Source organism: Pan paniscus, chromosome 5, assembly GCF_029289425.2.
Source record: "Pan paniscus chromosome 5, NHGRI_mPanPan1-v2.0_pri, whole genome shotgun sequence".
In the NCBI taxonomy this organism is placed as follows: domain Eukaryota; kingdom Metazoa; phylum Chordata; class Mammalia; order Primates; family Hominidae; genus Pan; species Pan paniscus.
Window position 1 is genome coordinate 126,310,216 of NC_073254.2, and position 22,185 is coordinate 126,332,400.

At 34.3% G+C, this 22,185-nt stretch overlaps 1 protein-coding gene and 1 non-coding gene across 8 annotated transcripts in view; one reads left to right on the forward strand and one right to left on the reverse strand.

Annotated features, from left to right (window-relative positions):
- Nucleotides 1–22,185, reverse strand: part of ATG5 (autophagy related 5) — a 162,876-nt gene that overhangs the window by 126,513 nt on the left and 14,178 nt on the right. For 5 of the 7 annotated variants that reach the window (XM_055113990.2, XM_003824340.5, XM_034962631.3 and 2 more), the window contains exons 3-4: nucleotides 18,921–19,048; nucleotides 3,599–3,677 (exon numbers count right to left, since the gene is read on the reverse strand). In XM_055113990.2, coding sequence (XP_054969965.1) covers nucleotides 3,599–3,677; nucleotides 18,921–19,048 — 207 coding nt within the window. The remainder of the gene's footprint in view (nucleotides 1–3,598; nucleotides 3,678–18,920; nucleotides 19,049–22,185) is intronic. The other 2 variants (XM_008978074.4, XM_055113992.2) reach the window with 1 other exon arrangement.
- On the forward strand, nucleotides 14,734–14,844 carry LOC112440202 (U6 spliceosomal RNA). The gene has a single exon (XR_003028388.1). It is a non-coding gene; the product is annotated as a U6 spliceosomal RNA (small nuclear RNA).

The following is a 22,185-nucleotide window of genomic DNA, read 5'->3' on the forward strand; positions in this document are numbered from 1 at the left end:
CAGGCCAGGATAAGAATAAGTAAGAACAGCTGAAAGAAACACACTGATAGCTTGAACAAACTCTAAATGTTCTCTGTAATTTCCTTATTAACTGTAAGATTCTTTTTTCTATTTGCTAATAAACTTTTCTACTGGGAAGAAAATGTATGACCTACTAAGGATCCCAAAGAGTTTATATTTATGTGGATTATATTACTGATATTTACACTAGAAATTAGAGCTGAAACATTTAAAAAAACATTAATTCACTTAAAAATACCAAGAATAAAACCACTATACATTAACACTAAAATTTTATTTCCACAAAAATCAACTATATTTCCCAGAACAACAACAACAAAAAAAACAGGAACACTGGCACTAATTTGTATTTTTGCAAATAACTTTAATGCCTTAATAGACAACCAATGGATTACCTTAAACTTGCTTCTATGTTCAATATTCTACAATATGTTGTTTTGGTTGAAGTATATAAAGAAAATTCAGGCTCACAAAGATATGTAGTTTAAAAGAAGTATTTTAATAGCCTTTTTGGCTTTGTGGATATTCTTCAATACTACACCAAATTTAACAAGTTCAGTTTATTATATTATTATTATTTTGAGACAGAGTTTCACTCTGTCACCCAGGATAGAGTGCAATCACTGTGAGTGGTACAGCTCAATGTAACCTCAAACTCCTGGGCTCAAGTGATCCTTCCACTTCAGCTTCCCAAGTAGCAGGGACTAGAGGTGCATGCCACCATACTTGGCTTATTTTATTTTATTTTATTTTATTTTATTTATTTTATATATTTTATTTTATTTATCTATTTTATTTTATTTTATTTTATTTATTTTATTTTATTTTATTTTTAGATACAGAGTCTGCCCTGTCATTCATTCTTTCATTTGTTCATTTATTTTTAGAGAGAGTTTTGCCCTGTCACCCAGGATGAAGTGCAGTTGTCTGATCATGGCTCACTCCAGCCTCGAATTCCTGGGCTAAAGCAATCCTCCTGCCTCAGCCTCCCAAGTAGCTAGGACTACAGGTGCACACCACTGCGCCCAGCTAATTTTTAAACTTTTTGTAGAGATGGGGTCTACGTTGCCCAGGCTGGTCTCAAACTTCTGGGCTCAAGCAATCCTCCTGCCTCAGCCTCCCAATGTGCCAGGACTGCAGGTGTGAGGTATCATGCCCATCCAGTTTATTGTAATAATAATGTGGAATCTGAAACATTACCAATGAACATTTTCTACTCTGTTACATTAAGATTTCTTATTCTAATGTTGCACTTTGAATGGATCTTTTTACACATGCATAATCTTGTAACATCAAGCACTGGTCATCTGGAAATGTTCACTGATTTACGCATTCCATATGTTGACCCTTTCACTATGAAACTTTCAAAACATCAGATGTTAAAATAACCACCAATCTCATCAGAAAATTATTTAAGAATAAAGCTTTCAAGTTTACAGTGGCATCATGTTTTCCAAAATTCAAATTTTCACTTAAAAGTTGAAATTTTACCACTGACAACAAATACTATCACTTGTTTTCCCTGCAGTGAGAGGTTCACTTTATTCTTTTTCAAGAAAATGTCTAACAAATAACAAAGTCTCAACAACCACAGTTTGTCTGTCAATCATTCTTTCAAGTAAAATAATGGTGTTTCATAAAAATAAGTGGCCAGTTCAGCTGGCAACCAAAAAATTACACAAGTGCTTTTCCTCAAGACAACTATATTTGGCATGCAACAGAAGAGCTTTATGTGTACTTCCCATTCCATCGTACAGGATACTAAAAAGACATGTACTTAAGAGTCAAAATTAATAATAATTAATACTTTGTACTACTACATCCAGAAAAGTCTTAAACTGGTGTTCTTTTTACTCTAAGTGTGTGGTTATAAAGAAAACAATGACAACTAGTACAGTGAGGTACAATGCCCTGCTTTGTGCTAAGGCACCCACAGTTTTAACCACCATTGTTTTTGCATTATCAGTGTAAATGTTAACACAATGGGAAGGGCCAATAACATCCTGATATTATTATATCATGGAAACAGATTTGACCTGATGAATCCATTGAAAGGGTTTCAGGAACCCGACACACAGAAGGATCTCCATATTTGTTGAATGAATGAATGAGTGAATAAATAAACAAGGAGACAGCTATGATATATTTTAATCTAGATTTCAAAGTATTTTAGAGCTTATTTTTCACACACAAAAAATCTAATTATTGGAATTACCTTCCAACATTAACAGAAAAGACTTGTTAGGCAATATAGCACCCCTACCCCTAATATGTTTGAAGTAGTTTTATCTCCACACCTCTCTAAACTTAAATTGTTGTATATGCAAGCATTCCTTGCTTTGCATGTAACATGGTAAATGAAATTCATGCATACCAACACTATGTGCTCTATCTGTACTGTTCTTTGGTAACTAACATGTTTAATAACATGGTATTGTGCAAAGCACATTATAATAAATGTACACAGAAATAAGCTCTAATGACCCACAAACTCAAATTCAGTAAAACAGGAAGGAAAAGCATCACATGAAGAATGAATGAGCAACCTTTGGGCAGTAACTATGAATGGACACCCCGATGGGAAAGAAACTCAGACACCTAAATGACTTTTTCAAACTCTACATGCCTGTCTCCAATAATGTATTGGAGAGAGGCCAAGGCAGGTGGATCACTTGACTTGAGGTCAGGAGTTCAAGACCAGTTCAAGTACCTGAGACCAACATGGTGAAATCATTGCTATTTGAGAATGAATCACTGTTCGTGATCAACTAATATAAGAGACCGACATGGTGGAATCATTGCTATTTGAGAATGAATTACTGTTCGTTATCAATTAATATAAGTGTTTCCAATCACAAAAACCAAATGGTGTTTGTGAATTGGGGGAGGGGAACAGAGCAGAAGCAAGGTGGCTAAGGGAATGAGGGACCAGCACTTCATAAAATATTGAGACAAAATTAGGTCACACTAAATTCAGTCTGGTCTTAAAAACTACAGGAATGAACATTTTTCAAAACAGAGGTAGATCAAATCTTTGGAATTCTATCTCCTAACCCTTCTCTTAATTCATTCAAAATAGCCTTAGAATTACTCAACAGTATTAGGTTGTCCCCTCTGTACTTCCATATCCACGTCTACCTGCAGGATTTTTGTTTTTTCTAGCCGACTTTTAAAAATTAACACCAACTTTCAAAACTTTAAATTTTATTTTTTATAGAGGCAGGGTCTCACTACATTGCCCAGGCTGGTCTTGAAATCCTGGGCTCACCTCGGCCTCCCAAAGTGCTGGGATTACAGGCGTGAGCCACCAAGCCTGGCCCAAAAACTCGTAAATTTTAAAAAGTGTATTCAGCACTAATAAAGAAAAGCAGTTCATATATTAAAAGTTTAAGTGTTTCTGCCAAGAGTTAGGAAAAAATTGAAAAGTATCTTATAGACAAATACTAATCGAAGCTTAGCAACTAAAACAGTGTCAGGGGAAAAGCAATAAATAACTTCACTTAAAAAGAAAATTCTACTCGAAGTGTATTTATTATGTATCACAAATGGGACGAAGGAGAAATGCAATTTACTATACCTTAAAATGTACTGTGATGTTCCAAGGAAGAGCTGAACTTGATGCAAGAAGATCAAATAGCAAACCAATTGGATAATGCCTAAAAATGAAACAGTATATTTTGAGAAAATAAATATTTAAAGTTATAACTACAACGCCAAAATAAATTTCCAACACATATTTTAACACCAAATGTCAGGGGCTTTAATCACAAATCACAGGAAGGCTACATTCTACAGTTACGTGCCTAGGCTAGTATGATCTACTTTCCAGGCATCAGGTGGTTTCCTTCTAACCACTCCATTCCCATAGAAACCTCAATATGCACAATGGGATTGTGGGCAAAGGCATTTTTTATCAGCCATGTGAACTGTTATGTCACAGTACTGTTGCATCTAATTGTCATCCCTGTATTCATAAAGGACAATTGATTTTTGTAAATTTATTTAAATATGTTTTTTACTTTTAGAACTTAAAATTTTAAAAAACTGTAAGAACCAAGATGAGCAACTAAAACTCATGCAAATCACCTATTCTGTGGTTATTACCATTAACATTATAGCATATACATTTCCAGTCTTTTACCTACACATACATATCTAAATACAGATTAGGACTATCCTTTACAAACTGTACTATAACTTTTTTCACATAATATAATGTCAACATTTTCCCAAGCCACTGAATATTCTTCTGAAACCTAATTCTAAATTTAAAAAAATAAGTTCCAAAATAAGAGAACATTTCCTAATATAACCATTACCCACAGTGAAGTAAATAACTTAGCAATAAATAAACATGACTAATACAAATGTTGTAGATTTCAATGGACAAACCTTAAGTCATCCTTTTAAAAAATCTAAAGTAAATTAGCTTACTTGGTTAATCAGAATTAAATAATACAGGTTGAGTATCCCATTTCCAAAATGCTTGGGATTAGAAGTGTTTCAGATTTCAGCTTTTTTTTTTTTCTTCAAATTTTGGAATATTTGCATCATATTCTTACCATTTGAGCATCACAAATCTGAAAATCTGAAATGCTGGAATGAGCACTTCCTTTGAGTGTCACGTCAGTGCTCAAAATGTTTTGGATTTTGTAGTCTTAGATTCTGGATTTCAAATTGTGGGATTTGGGATGCTCACCCTGTACTCACAACAAGGGCAAAAAGAAGACTACTTGGTGTTATACACAGTCCTGTCTTTATCTGTATAATCTATTAATGAGTTACTCCTAGATTTAAGAGCTGCAAAATTTGAAAACACATCAAATTTATCTCAAAATGAGTAACTTTGACCAAGATTCAAATGTCAGTTAATATTATTTATGCTTGTGCTACTCTGGGCACGATGCTTATGGGATAGCCCTGCACTGCAAGGAGCAGTACACATTTGCTTATATATATAAACATAGATATATGTTTATATATATAATTGTATATATAATTTATGCTTGCTTACTTGTATAGAATTATGGAAAAGTCATCAGTTTCTAGAGATCATGTATTTATTTGGTAGGAATTTAGGATGGGCTGGGTACTGTAACTCAAGCCTGTAATCCCAACACTTTGGGAGGCCAAGGTGGGTGGATCACTTGACTTGAAGTCAGGAGTTCGAGACCAGTTCCAGTACCTGAGACTGACATGGTGAAACTCTGTCTCTACCCAAAAATACAAAAAAAAAAAAATTAGCTGGGCATGATGGCACACACCTGCAGCCCTAGCTACTCAGGAGGCTGAGGTGGGAGACTCTCTTGAGCCCGAGAGGCAGAGGCTGCAGTGAGCCAAGACTGTGCCACTGCACTCCAGCCTGGATGACAGAGTGAGACCTTTTCTCAAGAAAAAAAAAAAAAAAAAAAGAATTTAGGATGAATGCCCTGTCGGTAAAAATAAAACAGTGGGGGTACTTTTAGTCTTACATGCATTATATCTCTTAATAATATCCCTTAGATTTCTCTCTAATCAATCCTTTCATATCCAGAAACTAATACTGAAGAAAATTCTGGAACCAGGAAAAACTCTCGCCTCAGTCAAAACCTAAAATTAAAAAAATATATACATACACACACACACACATACACACATATATAGTACTATAGACAAGTTATAGATTTAATCCAATTCTGATCCTTCTCTCTGAAGTATTAAAATTGAACAAGCTCTAAATAATACCTTATACTTTTACAAAACAGACCTTTTAACGTCTTCAATTTATTTTTTAGAATATCTCTCTTAGGTATCTGCAGCAGGGTTAAAGATGAATATAGGCACTTAATTAAAGTTTTATTCACTTGGATTTCATTAAAAAGACTTAACATTTCAAAAGTGACACCATATTGCTTTCCAAATTCTAAACAGCACTGAAAATACAAAGAACTCCGCTAAGCAAAATAGTCTAATCTATTAGATAAGATTCACTCGAGATCACATAAAATTACTAGCAATCCAGTGTTTTACATATTCCCTGCCATTAACAAATGTGTGAAACACTTTTGTGAATTTGTAAGCAAATTCTAAAACAAATATATCTTAAATCAATCTATAATATAAAATCAAGTAATTTTTTTTTTTTTTTTTTGAGACAGGGTCTTACTCTGTAACCTAGGCTGGAGTGCAGTGGTGCAGTCAGAGCTCACTACAATCTTGACCTCCTGGGCTCAAGCGATCCTCCCACCTCAGCCTCCTGAGTGGCTGGGACTACAGACATGTGCCACTATGCCCAGCTAATTATTTTATTTTTTATAGAGATAGTGTCCAACTATGTTGCCCAGGCTGGTCTCAAACTTCTGGACTCAAGCAATACTCCCACCTTGGCCACCCAAAGTAATGAGATTATAGGCATGAGCCACTATGTCCAGCCCAAATAACTCTTTAAGGAAATATCTGGATCAGAATACAAGTTAAACATAAGACTCAATCATCAATTATTTTTTTAACCCTCAATATTTAAAAAACGAGAAAACTATAAATATTTTAAAAATGAGAAAATTATAAATACACAGAAGCTTGAACAAAGTACATAATAAACAACTGCTGAATGCATAAATCGAAGAAGTCCACAGACTAACCCTAGGTACAACATAAAGATCTAATGGAGCCAATTTTAGGTTCTGAGTTTCTTTTTTGAGCAGTTCCAACTATTTTAATGATTGACACTTCATGACTTTTATTCATTCTTAAAGGTATTCCAAAGAACAGAAAAAACTCACTTTAAAAAAAAAAAAAAGATAAAACTTACTCCATGTAGTAATTACCATCTGGAGCTACTGGACACTTTTATAAATCTAAGATATATTTTAGGGTCTTAATGATCTTATTGTTTCCTATGTATCGAAACATTTTACTATTTCATCACTCTAGAACTTATTTCATCATTATTTGTCAATTATTCCCAATAAGACACTAAAACAGTAAGAATTTGAAAAAATAACATGATGCCTAGAAGGATGATAGAAGAATGTACCCTTCTTTCATTTTCTTATGTGTTGCCTAAAGTATTGAAACATCTTTCAATAAAGTGTAAAATAAGCATGCAGGCTGGGCGTGGTGGCTCACACCTGTAATCCCAGCACTTTGGGAGGCTGAGGCGGGTGGTTCACCTGAGGTTAGGAATTCAAGACCAGGCTGACCAATAAGGTGAAACCCCGTCTCTACTAACAATACAAAAATTAGCTGGGCGTGGTGGCATGTGTCTGTAGTCCTAGCTACTCGGGAGGCTGAGACAGGTGAATTACTTGAACCTGGGAGGTGGAGGTTGCAGTGAGCCAAGACTGCAACACTGCACTCCAGCCTGGGCAACAGAGGGAGACTCGGTCTCAGAAAAAAGAAAAAAGCAAGCAGACTCCATTCTGGAATCAGTTTTTAGCTATCATTAACACAGTTGAAAATTCCAAGTTTCTCATTTTCTACCAATAATGGCAGAGAAAAAAACTGACAGAGGAAGATGTTTCACAATTATTAGACAAATCAGGACAAAATACAAAGAGAGACAGCAGTACTCTAGACTTTAATGATAATAGTGAAATTGATCATTTAAGTGAAATCTCAAACTCTGAGTCTTTAGATGATATCTTAAATTTTCCATAGCTCAAGAACTAATAGAAGAACAATATATTTCTAAAGACAAAAAGGAACACATGGTAATCTTAACAGCTTAGTCATCAACAGAAAAAACTTCATTACATGATATTTTATGACAAAAACCTGGACCATTCCATTTTACTAAAAGAACGTGTGACAATATTATTTCATCTTTTATGCTATTTACACAAATTTATTTGATAGTGGGCAAATGCAAAAGTTCTATTTATATAAAAAGAAGACTGAAGGAATTAGATCACATAGAAATGAAAAAAAGTACTGGGCTGCTCAGTCTAATTGGTGTTGATTCACATAAAAAAGAAAATATTTCATAATGAAATCATGAGCTGGCAAAGGGTTTATAGATTTCTTCAAGTATTATTAACACTATTAGATGCAAGAAGGGCCAGAAGTAATAAACTAGAACCTCTCAGAGGTATATTTGAATGTATAAAAATTAATGAGCAATTAGTTGCATTCAGGGGATGTTGACCATTTTAGATACCTTTAAAACTAGAAAAATATGAAATGAAAATGTAAATTTGCTGTACTTAAACCTGTATTAAAATTTCTAATAAAGTTGTTATACACTATTCCTTTATTCTAAATTCTCTAAATTATTTGCAAAATGACTTACACACACACACACACACACACACACACACACACACACACATATTTTAAAGTTCATTGGGGCTGGGCATGGTGGCTTATGCCTGTAATCCTAGCAGTATGGAAGGCTGAGGCAGGTGGATTGCTTGAGCCCAGGAGTTCGACACTAGCCTGAGCAACATGGCAAAACCCTGTCTCTACAAAAAAAATTAGCCAGGCATGATCTGTACTCAACAGAGGGAGACCCTGTCAAAATCTTTTTTTTTTTTTTTTTTGAGACAGAGTCTCGCTCTGTCGCCCAGGATGGAATGCAGTTGTGCGATCTTGGCTCACTGCAACCTCTGCCTCCCAGGTTCAAGCAATTCTCCTGCCTCAGCCTCCCGAGTAGCTGGGATTACAGGCGCGTACCACCACACTTGGCTAATGTTTGTATTTTTAGTAGAGATGGGGTTTCTGTTGGCCAGGCTAGTCTTGAACTTCTGACCTCATGATCTGTCCGCCTCGGCCTCCCAAAGTGCTGGGATTACAGTCATGGGCCACTGCGCCCAGCGCTAGCCTGTCAAAATCTTAAAATTTTTTTTTTAATTTCATTGGTCCCAGATGGTAAATGATGACAACTCCTTTGTCTTGGCATATTAAGAATCAGGAGATAAATTTAAACATATGCTCCCTTAAAATTATATTTAAATTTAAATTAGCTGGGCATGGTGGCATGCACCTGTAGTCCCAGCTACTTGGGAGGCTGAAGTGGGAGAATTGCTTGAACCCGGGAGGCGGAGGTTGCAGTGAGCCAAGATAGTGCGACTGCACTCCAGCCTGGGCGACAGAGGGAGACTCCATCTCCATAAAAAAAATAAATAAAGTATTAACATAAAAACATTCTAAATATTATAAAAATGAATAATCATCCTGTTATGATTTTTTAAAAATAAAAATGAACCAGAAAAACGAAGGAGTAAGATAACCATTTACTTATTTCTGTTGTCAAATTCCATAATTAACATGCGGTTCAATACAAATTTTTATGTTAGAATTATTTTCATGCAAAGATATTAATTCCAAACAAATATGCTATCTGAATTCACTGGTTCCCAGATTGCTTATTTCTAATGAATCTACTGATATTCAACACAATCTATAAAAGAAAACAGAACTGGCAAAAATTAAAGGTACTGAGTTTCTCTTACACTTTAATCTGATTTACATCAAGGATTTCAAAAGTACTAATTTGTACAAGACTTCTAAACAGATATTATATACAGTTTTGTGAGGAGGCTTCTAACCCACAACACAGAAACCACATACACCCTAAGTAAATCATAACGTAACCATTGGCTATTATGTTGCTACTTCTACCATCTACCTTAAATTTAATAGAAAAGGAAGTAGTAAGGATTTGAACCTGGAATACGGTCCACCCTTGGTACGTGTGGGGATTGGTTCCTGGACCTAGCTGGATACCAAAATTCGCAGATGCTTAAACCCTTATATTAAATGGCATAGTGTTTGCATATAACCTACACACATTCTCCCGTATACTTTAAATTATTGCTAGATTACTTATAATACCTATTACAATGTAAGTGCTATGTAAATAGTTGTTATACTATATTGGACTTTTTGTGATTTCATTTTTATTGTTGTATTATTATTAGTTATTGCCTTTTCCCCCAAATATTTTCAATCCATGGTTGGTTGAATCCATGGATGCAGAACCCATGGATACAGAACACCAACTCTTACCCAGAACTGTATTTTCTATGTAAATAAGAGGACCCAACTAGCTAAAGACTCAGTGTATTGCCCTATAGAAAATGACTGCATGAGAACAGTATTAGGTCTATTTTTACACTTTGTTCTTTTTCTTCTTTACATTGCTCTAGTCTTCCATATTCAATTCTCGAAGTGAATATATTTTAATATTTCTTTGCTTTTTGTTTTTTATTCATTACTCCATTTATATGTGTGTGTATGTTTGTGCATGTGTGCACATTGGCACATGATGTAGCAATAATGGATATTCTCAGAAGGGACATGATTCTAGTATAAATATCTGTACTCAGATAGCAAACTAATACAAGTATTCTAAAATCAGCACTGAAAGAATTTTCCCCATACTGGAGAACTACTGCCCAAGTTCATGTCACTAAAATAAATGCCTCCTATTCGGAAAGTTGCTGCATTCTGATTCACTGGAAACGGGATTACATTTCATTGTTAACTGCAAGCATGTAACTACAAATGCAAACCAAAGTAATTTGATGATTGCTGTGAATACTGACTTACTCTATATGTAGGACAAACACAAACAACTATAGAGTAGCAATGTGTTTCACAGCTTTCTAAGCCCATTCTTATATATGAAAAAGTTCAAAAATAATGAAGGGATACCACATATATAAAATCTATGTAAGTCACATTTCAAAAATCTAGCTTACAGAATACATTGTTAACTCCTTTATGCCTAGTTTTCCATTATTGGAACGCTAAGCTTGTGGGAGTTATGTAAACTGTTCAAGGTCATTGACAAGGTCTGATTTTTCACACACAAAAAATTTTAATCTCCTGCATAAATGGGTTAAGTTCCAGAAATTCACAACCTTAAAAAGACTGGAAATAAGACAGAAGAATCTGTTAGCATTTATGATTAAAATGTTAAATGTTTTTTAAAAAATTATACACAGGTTTTCACTAAAGCATTTTGCTAAAATCTACTTTTGAAATCACAAAGAGTATTAAATTCTGAGTCATTCTATCATGTCTATGTTTAAGATCAACATCAATACAGCCATGGGACATTTAACAACATGGATATGTTCCAAGAAATGCATTGTTAAGCAATTTCATTCGCTGTTCAAACATCACAGTGTACTTACACAAACCTAGATGCCATAGCCTACTACGTACCTAGGCTACATGGTGTAGCCTAATGTTCCTAGGCTATAATCCTGTACATCATGTTACTACACTGAATACTCTAGACAACTGTAACACAATGATAAGTATGTATGCATCTAAACATAGAAAGGATACTATAAAAATACAGATTATCATCTTCTGGGACCACCATCCTAAATGCGGTCCATCATTGACCAAAATCATGTAGCCCAAGAGTATGTATTTTTTTTTACAATTCAAAAAGTAATTTCAACTTCTTCCTTTTACCACCTGTCCTGAAAGTCAATTTGCAGAGTAAAATTTCCCATTAAAGTTATTTATTTTACAGTTGACAAAATGAGAAGCTTGTTCTAAATTTTGTGCTTGAAGGCCTAAGATCTAAACCAAAATTAGGGTTTACTTACAAAGTATTCTTCGGAAGGACCAAGAACTGGTCTCTTAACATAATTCTAATATAAAACTAACAAATATAAAATGTGAACACCAGTTGTGGTAATAAGAAACTTCACCCCTTAAAATACAATGTTAGAGCACCCTCTGCTGACTAACATCTCAGTCTGAAGAAAGAGACTCTATTTTGAGTTAGGCCAGCACTTTCCATTTCCCATGTAATTTTTAAAAGCTAAAGATGAAAAGATAAAGCTCTAATCAGACATAACCTCCTTGTAAGCTCTCTACAAATCAACAACAACAAATGTATTGAGTATTCATTATAAGTATACCACTGTTCTTAAATTTTTTTAATTCTAATTTGGACAAATTGATATAAGCAATTAGAGAGAACAGGTAAGATGTGAGAAAAAATTTTAAACAAAATGTTAGCAGGTGTGGTAAAAAAAAGCCCTGAACTGATACTCTCAAAATCTGGGTCCTAACTTATTTGAACAAGTTACCTTACTTATTTGAGTCTCGGTTTTCCAAATAAAAGCAAGGGGCAAATTTAGATTCATTCATTCATTCATTCACTGAACAAACATTTACTTATCCCCTCCTATATGCTGCTGGTTTAAGTACAAAGAAAAATGATCCAAAATCTGAACCTTTTTTAACACTGACATGATGCTCAAAGGAACTGCTGCTTATTGAAGCATTTCGCATTTCAGATTTTCAGATTTGGAATACTGTAAGTATATAATACGAACATTCCAAAATCTGAAAAAATCTGAAATCTGAAACACTCTGGTCCCAACCATTTTGGATAAAGGATACTTAACCCATATTAACTCACTTAATTCTTGAAACAAACTTACGAAGTACAAGGTACCATTATTATCGCTGTTTTACAGACAAGAAAACTGAGATACAAAAAGGTCAAATAACTTGCCCAAGGTTATACCGCTAGTAAGTGATGAAGCTGGGATTTGAAATCTGGTTTCTGACTCCAGAGTCAGCATCCTTAATAACCATTATGTTACAATACACAGTTATAACATGACAAGAATATAGGAAGTACACACGTAGTGTAGAGATGGCACAAACGTAGAAATGATCACTTTGGGCTAAAAAGAACCACAAAAAAGGTCATAGTTAAGCTAGATGTTAGAAGTATGAGCTACAGGAGGGAATATATGAATGAATAATTAATTACAACCAAAACAAAGGATGCTGGAAAGAGCAAAAAAGATTTATCAAATTAGATGAGCAAAGAAACAGAAGCCCAAAACATTATCCAACATTCATCAAAACAAGTAGCTTAGTACACCTGGAAAGACCTGGAAAGAAGTGGGATCATGGACAACCTTTACACACACATCATGTTTTAGTGTGTGGCTTTATACTGTAGATGATGATAAGTCAGAATAGGGTTCTTGAGGACAATAACAATGTTAGATCTGCATTTCAGAAAGAAAAATTATGGCACTGGGGAAGATAAACTAAAAGTAATAGTATTAAAAGCAGGAAGACAAATTAAGAGGCCACTAAAACAATCCATGTGAGAAATCAGATGGGCCTGAATCCCGAAAAACAAAGCAGGGAGTTTAAGGCATACTTAGAAGCCAGAATCACAATCCAGAGGCTAGATGATGAGGGAATCAAGAGTGGAGACGAACATCAACAAATTTAAAAGATCCAAAATTACAGTGAGCTCTTTTTTTACTACAATAGAATCAAACTAGAAATCAATAATGAAAAGATAACAGAAAAACCACTAAATGTGGAAATTAAACACATTTCTAAAAAAAACTAAGATTCCAAAAGAAAGCCTCAAAAGAAAATTTTAAAAATACACAGACTTGAATGAAAACAAAAACAGAACATATCAAAATTTATGGTCTACACTAAAGCCTGGCTGAAATAGATATTTGTAATACTAAATGCTTGTACAACACTGTGAATGTAATTAACACTACCATGGTTAAGATGGTAAATTTTGTTACATGCATTTTACTACAACTTAAAAAAGAAATTAAGGTAAGAGCTCAAAAAAATAACCTAAGTTCCTTTTCAAGAAACTAGAAAAAAATAATAAAACCAAAGGAGCAGAAGGAATAAGATTATTAAAAACAAAAAACAGAAACCAACAAAATTGGAAATTTTAAAAAGGAGAGAAAAATCCATGAACCACAACACTGGCTCTTCAAAAAAATAAGTAAAATTGGTAAACCTCTAACAAAGCTGACAAAAATGAAGACAACACTACAGATCCTAAAGTCATTCACAGACAAGGAAATACTATAAACAACTCTATGTTCATAAATTAACAACTTAGAAAAAACAAACCAACTCCCCAAAACCCATAAACTACCAACACTCAATGAAGAGGAAATAGGCAAGCTGAGTAGATCTATATATATCAAAGAAATTGAATTGGTAATTAACATGCTCCCCAAAAAGAAATCTCCAGACCCAAGTGGTTTCACTAAAGATATCTATCAAACACTTAAAGAATTAACAGCATTTTTACACGACCTTTTCCAGAAAATACATCAGAACAGAACACTTTCGAACTCAGTTTATAAAGCCAGTATAACCCTAATGCTAAATCAGACAATAGAAAAAACAGAAAACTACAATCCCTCTTATGAACATAAGACACAAAAATCCCCAACGAAATATTATTTGGCAAACTGAATCCAACAATGTATAAAACTAATTACATTCCGTGACCAAATAAGATTTATTAAATGTATACAAGGTTGGTCCAACATCAAAAATCCATAAATGTCATCTATTATAGCAACCAGCTAAGGAAGAAAAGTGATACAATCATATAATTAGCACAGAAAAGGCATCTGACAAAATCCAACATCTATTCATGACAATTGTGAAAGACTAATACATTCCCCATAAAATTAAGAACACCAGAAGATGTCCACTCTCACCACTCTTATCCAACACAGTACTAGAAGTTCTAGCTACTCCAATAAGGAAAAAAAAAAAAGAAGAAAAGAAATAAAAGGCTTACAGATTGGAAAAATTATATAATTTCTATTTGCAGATGTCAAGACTGTTTACATAGAAAACCCCAAAGGATCTACCAAAAAAACACCTAGAACTAGTGTGTGAGTTCAGCAAGGTTGCAGAACACAAAAATCAATCACATTTTCCATATACTAAAAATGAACATTCACGCTCGTTTTGGCAGCACATGTACTAAAATTAGAACGATACAGAGATTAGCATGGCCCTGCACAAGGATGACACCCAAATTTGTGAAGCGCTCCATAGTAAAATTTTTTTAAATTATAAAAATAAAAAATAAAGGAACATTCAGAAAACAAAATTAATTTTTATCTTTTACAATATATGTGGCTTGACACAGAAAGACCTCTAGGTGTTTTCAGCAGCTTTTCTCAATATAGTCCCAGAATGGAAACAATCCAATGTCCATCAGTTAATGAATAAACAATTTGTGGTATAACCATACAGTGGGATACTCAGCAACTCAGCAACAAAAAGGAAAAAACCACTGATACACGCAAAAAGGATGAGTCTCAAAAACATTACTCAAGGTAAAATTCAGACACGAAAGGCTACATACTACATGAGTCCATTTATATGGCATTCTGAAAAAGGTAAAACAACTGAGATGGAAATCAGATCAGTAATTGCTGTGAGTTGGGGGAAGGAAGAGGTAACTGTAAAGGAGTACCAGGGAATTTTGTGAAATTAAATATCTTATTATCTTGATTTTGTAAGTAGCTACACAACTGTACACAATTGTTTAAAAACTCTTCAAACCATACTCCAAAAGATGAATTGGCCAGGCACGGTGGCTCACACCTGTAATCCCAGCACTTTGGGAGGCCCAGGCAGGTGGAGCACCTAAGCTCAGGAGTTCAAGACCAGCCTGGCCAATATGGTGAAACCTCGTCTCTACTACAAATACAAAAATTAGCTGGCGTGGTGGCGGAAGCCTGCAATTCGAGCTACTCAGGAGGCTGAGGCAGGAGAATCACTTGAACCCGGGAGGTGGAGGTTGCAGTGAGCCGAAATCATGCCATTGCACTCCAGCCTGGGCGACAAGAGCAAAACTCAGTCTCAAAAAAAAAAAAAAAAAAAAAGATGAATTTTATTCCACATTAATTATATGCTTGGGATTATTTTTCCCTTCTCACACAGAGTCTGCTAGCCAAGTAGATGAACAAAGAATAGTAAGAAAGAATTAACAGTAAAGGAAAAATAATTTGTTTTAAGAATACTCCATTCTGCTATTATCTATAACTAATTTTACTATATGTACTATTTCTTTAAAAAATCTTTAAAACCAAGCATTTGTTTAAAAAACAAAGCCCCCGGTACTCTTCATCTATGTCCTACCAACAGGAAGATAAAGTCATATTTTTACCAACTGAGTATGATGAAAGTCATGATTTGTCAAGGACTTTAGTTTTTTTTTCTTGTCATTGAGAACTGTCACCTTATGAAAAGACAAACTTAATTGAATTCAGGGACAGAATCAGTGACAAGGTTATAAAGAGAGAAGAAACATCAATTTCTGTTCTTTCTTCCCTCACTTATGAGTTGTCTTAACTGGCGACTAATTTCCTTTCCTACCTGAACTTATTTAAAACTCCGAAGAATAAATATAGGAAGGACGTTATTATTCAACTCAAATAAATGCTTCTCTATCCTTAAGACACTTGTATGGTCTCAAAAGTCCAAGTCTTCCAACACTTCAGCGGTAGCTGCTTTCCTCCACTGATGGAAATTCACAGAACAGTCCTATTTTGCGAAGCCCACTATTTAAATGCCAGATATTCTTATATTGATAGCCTATTTCCAGGAAGATACATTTTTTAGCGTGAGAGAAAACTGCTATTACTGGAAGCAAAGAGAGAAAAGATCAAGACTAAGCCCAGAGGCCCTGGATTACATTTATGGCTCTGGAAGTTATTCACGCCTCATATATATGGAGTACTTAAAAACACTAAAGGAAAAGATGCCTCAAAAGTCATATAGCTACAATGAGCTTACAGCATGACATAACTGTGGAAGTGATATAACACATAAAAAGTTAACACCCCCAAAACTACCATAAAGATACTTGAATATAATTACTTTCACATAAGCTCTCTAAAAGGGAAAAGAACTCCACTCTTTAATAAAAGACTTTCCAAAGGGATAAATACTGACAAAGTAAGAACATGGTATAATAATATTTAAGCCAAAATCATTGTTTTGCAGTGACAAGGAGAAATGGGTCCAAACACTATTTACCCATAAACCTATAAAATATAAGCCATATTGAATACAAGAATAACCACCATAAGGGACAGCATAAAACAGCAGCTGAAAGATGATGACTTAGCAATCACTTACTTTACAAGCTAAATTGAGGTTTCCCAAATTTTCCAGAGTTCCTCAACTGGGGGCGGTTCTGCCTCCATTCAGGGACATCTGGCAACATTTTTGATAATCAAGACTGGAGGAAGTGCTACTGGCACTTGTAGGAAGAGGCCAGAGCTGCTGTTAAACATCCTATAATGTACAGGGTAGCCCACCACGACAAAGAATTATCAAATTCAAAATGTCAGTAGTGACCCTATTGAGAAATCCTGCTTTACAATAAAACTGAAAAGCCCCGCTAGTCACACAAAATCTTGAGATAATCTGTAATACATATAATGCAATACAATGTAAATAACTATAGCTAGAAATGTCAAGTGCATACATACATCCCATTGCTACTCTCCCACACTGTTTCCCCCTCCATCCTGTCATTCTACTCTTCTATTTAATAATTGTTGCTCCGTTTACACTTCCTTTAAGTCACCTTCCCATTCCAAAATCTCCAATTCTCCTGAGAAATAAAAAGAAATGGGAAGCATTGCCTTATCTATGCTGCGTGAGGTCTAGAACTACACAAGAAGAATCAGAGGAGTCTGATACATGATCATGAAGCTCACTATTGTTTTGATTTAAAGAAAGAATGCTATAACAAGACAACTGTGTCATAAATTCCCAGAACCATCTCAAAGGATTAGAGACGGGACCCAAAATACAACCTTGTATGTTTGTAATCCATTATGAAAAATCTACTCATTCTTGGGATCTCATCAGCACAAGGTGAGTTCCAAAATTTCTCTCCTTGCTAATAAATAGTCCTTTGATTCACATCAGCTGCATTTATTAAACACCTAAGTAGCTTCCTTTCATCTGTCCTAAAGCTCTTTCAAAAACTCTTCATTTTAATATTCCCCGATTCAGAGAGCAAGTCCATTTTTAACCAATTTGTATTTTTCATGTTTCATTTAAATCTGTCTTAGCCTGTATTTTTTTCATTCAACTGTATCCAAATGGTAGCATTTCAACATTAACATCCAGCATACCTTCAACTATTTTTTTTTTACATTCTTCTCTCTGTAATTTCCAGTTTCATTAAATATTTTTGGAAGCACAATGAACAAAACTCCCAATAACAGAGGAAGCACCAAAAAACATCATTAGTACATGGATAAGCACAGGTTTAGGATTTGATTTCAATACCCTTTTTTTTTTTTTTTTTTGAGACAGAGTTTCACTCTTATTGCCCAGGCTGGAGTGTAATGTTGTGATAGCTCACCGCAACCTCCACCTCCCAGGTTCAAGCATTTCTCCTGCCTCAGCCTCCCAAATAGCCCGGATTACAGGCATGTGCCACCACGCCCAACTAATTTTGTATTTTTAGTAGAGATGGGGTTTCTCCATGTTGGTCAGGCTGGTCTCGAACTCCTGGCCCCAGGTGATCCACCAGCCTCGGCCTCCCAAAGTGCTGGGATTCGTGTAGTATCTGTTCTTATCAGTTCAATACCCTTCTTAAAAATGCAAAACATCAAATTTATTTTTCACGTAAAAAGGAAATCAATATATTTTAAATACTCTAAACCAAGCCTAGTTAAGATGTGTTTCTGGCACAGTGGTCAACTAAATATGGCAATCAGTTTGAACAATGCCACTTAAGGTAATCATGTATATAAAGATGTTATAAATATTTTGGTGTCAGAAATAAAATTGAATAATGTCAAGAGATGACTTTTCATAAGGGAGTTTTAAATATATCTGAAAATAGCCCATAACCAAATATATTCTTATTGTACCATATAAAAATCTATTGCTAAAAATATATGAATCTGTCCAGTCATCCATGCATCCAAACAGAAGGCAGAAATATTTTCAATAACGTATTCTAGTAATAGTCTAAACTTCACATATTGTATGAGCTAGACTAATGACTTCTATCCTCGCAGGACTTTTTTTACAATTGTTTCAGGGCACTATACCTTTTTAAAGCTAGTATATACTTAATGCTTAATAATGCAGAAAAATTCACTCACCATTTCAGTGGTGTGCCTTCATATTCAAACCATATCTCACTAATGTCTTCTTGTCTCATAACCTTCTGAAAGTGCTTTTTCACTTTGTCAGTTACCAACGTCAAATAACTTACTCTTGGCAAAAGCAACTGAAATGAAAATTTGTAAAACCGTATTTATTTACTAGTTATTATTTTTAAAAAATACTAAGTAGGTTTTTGAATTTTAAGGAAAAACAGCCGTGTTCTTTGCATTATTTTGAATATCCCACACAAAGTCTACTGCTTTTTATAGAAGATCAAAGGTTAAAGGTTAAGATGTTTTAATATTTCTTATGGGGCCATTACTTTAAGCACAGCTTACCACATAAATGCCCAGAATGATCAACACAAATCTATCTACAATCTTCCTATAACACTAAATAAAAATGTAATTAGATGTCATACTATTTAGGATACTTATTGGTTCTATAAAATTTAACTTAAAAATTAAACTGATTCACCTGAGTCAATTAAACTGTTCTAAGAAGATAATCAACTCAAGTTCTAAAGTATACTTTGACTTATCAATCAAATCTTCTCAACCAGTCCATCATGTTTTGAAGGCTGAGAGAGAATGCTGAGCTAGGTAAAGCCTCAAAAAAAAAAAAAACAGTATGAAGAACCTGGTCAGTGTTTTTTCCCCAGAAAAGGTACCCAAAAATAAAACAGGAGTGTTTTGGAAAATTGACTATGATTTATATAAAGAACCGACAAGTAGATAAAAGAAGGAGGTTGGCAAAAATTTATGGTTTTCCTCCTTTGCAGTAGACACTCTAGCCATTTCTTGCTTTCCTAAGTGTCTGATTTCTTTTGCTGATAAAACTGCTTTGTTATTCTTTTGGCTGCTTTTATAACCGCATCATCTTTCATGCTTTTTATTCAAGGTGATATCTTTTGACTAATAAATCAAGTAGAACTACTAAGCTGGCAAATATATACAGAAAGAGATATTCTGGTTGAAGGAATTTATATTTAATCATGGGAGTCCAAGATAATAGGTACCAACCAACTAGGTAGGAAAACGTGACATTGATCCTAGGGGCTACAGAATACAGGGGTATGGGAGGGAGATAGTTGGCATGCTCCACTATGGAATACAAGGAACTAAATACTATGAACAAGCTGTTGAATAGTATTATGCATTCAACAGAATATAAGTTCTTCTTTTATAAAGAAATAACTGTGATTAGTGAAGAAAGAAAAAGGAATTCTTACTATTTAATATAAGAAAAAGCAGTTTTTTCCCCCACAGGAAGTATTATCGCCCCTGTTTTAAATAACTTGCCAATATCATGCTATTCTTAAATAAATGGCAGAGAAAAGATTCAGTGCAGTCTTTCAGAAATGACAAATACAGATGTGACATTAAAGTCTCTTTAAAAAAGCAAAACAGCGTGGCAAACTAGCTGTTTTCAAAAATATGTAAGTATAATCTATTAGTCTAATAAGGTCTCTATTAGCAAATCTTGAACTTTAATTTAAAAATGATTAATGGGCATTACATAGTAATCTATTCTGTAGAAAACAATATTAACTTATGGAGACAGTAGGAGGGAAGAAACACCACAGCTAATGGGTATGGATATATCAGCTCCTGATTTTGGAGAGTGTTGTATTACATGCCTTGGCTTCACTCAAAGTTGCTAAAGAACTCACAAATGATTTTTATGAAATAAAATATTTTTTACAATAAGGAAAAAAGAACATTAGACTATAACCTCAATTAAGACAGGAATTTTTGTCTGTTTTGTTCAATGCTACATTTCCACTGCCCAAAATAGTGCCTGCTTTAAAGAAGGCACACAATAAATATTTGCTGAATGAGTCAGATATGCCAAAGGTTAAGTGAGGCAGAGCCAACAACTGTAATTTTAAAAGAATACTCATTTTTAAGGCAGAATCCACACTGAAATGTAGCTGCAATTTTCTGTTCCGTTTGGCCTGTGGGAGTAATCTTTAACTAATATATCCATAGAAACACTAAGAAATCACTCTAAGATTCAAGAATGACTATTCTATAGTACATATAGATACAATTTACCTAGGAAATATTTAAACAAATAAAAATGGAAACAACAATGAAAAGACATCATCTTCTTGTCTTTTACCTGCAGACTATATATACTACTCATTGTTTTTCTTAGGTGTATTTCATTGGTTTAAGTTCTTTTTTTTTCAATGTGGTAAAATATACCTAGTATAAAATTTACCATTTAAACCATTTTTAAGTGTACAGTTTAGTAATACTAAATACATTCACTATCCATCTCCAGAACTTTTTCATCATGCTAAATGGAAACTGTACGTATTAAACAGTAGCTCCCCATTCCCTGCTTCCCCAGCTCCCAGTAACCACCATTTTACTTTCTATCTCTATGAATTTGACTATTCTAGGTACCTTATTTAAGTGGAACCATATAATATTTGTCCTTTAGTGCCTGGTTTATTTCACTTAACATATGTCTTCAATGTTCTTTTAGTTCTTTTACTTTGAATAAGATTAACCACATTTGGAAATACTGTCAGCTACAATGGAAACTATCATTCTCTTATTCCTCATTTAGCCCTAGTATAAAGTATTCCATGACTCTGATACAAGTGATTCATTTTTATCTATACAGCTTAAAAGAATACATATTTTATGCAATTATATGGAATACTTATGTTTCCAAAACAGTTGCCCATAATTTTAATTCTTTATGCCAAGTCCAATTCTGTCCAACAATTTTCAATTTTAAAATTAGAGACCTTTCTAGGACAAAAATAGAAGTAAAACATACTAGAATTCTGTTCCACTCCAATGTGTAAAGCATCATACTAGGCAATGAGGATACAACATTGAGAGAGACAGAAGAGTCCTTCCCCTTATACAGCATACAGGTTAGACAGCAAAAAAGATACAAAAAAACAAAATTACAAATGTGATTAATGCAGGGAGGAAGTAAAGAATGTTATAAGAGCAAGTAGCAAAGGAATTTAACCTGATCTTGAGTTTCACGGGAGGCCTTGACACAAAGTGTATCTTAAGGCAAAGAGTCAAAAGACAAATAGGAGTGAAATGAACATGGGTGAGTGTGGAAGTCTGGGTGTGTATAGGTATGGGAGATACCTCTGCCTTTTCCAAACAGGGGACACTGCAAGACAAAAGGCATGGAATGAATACAAAGAAACAAAGATGGGCACATTTGAGTGAAGTCTAAGACGCTGAATATGATAGGAAGGTACAGAGTTAAGACAGAATAGTG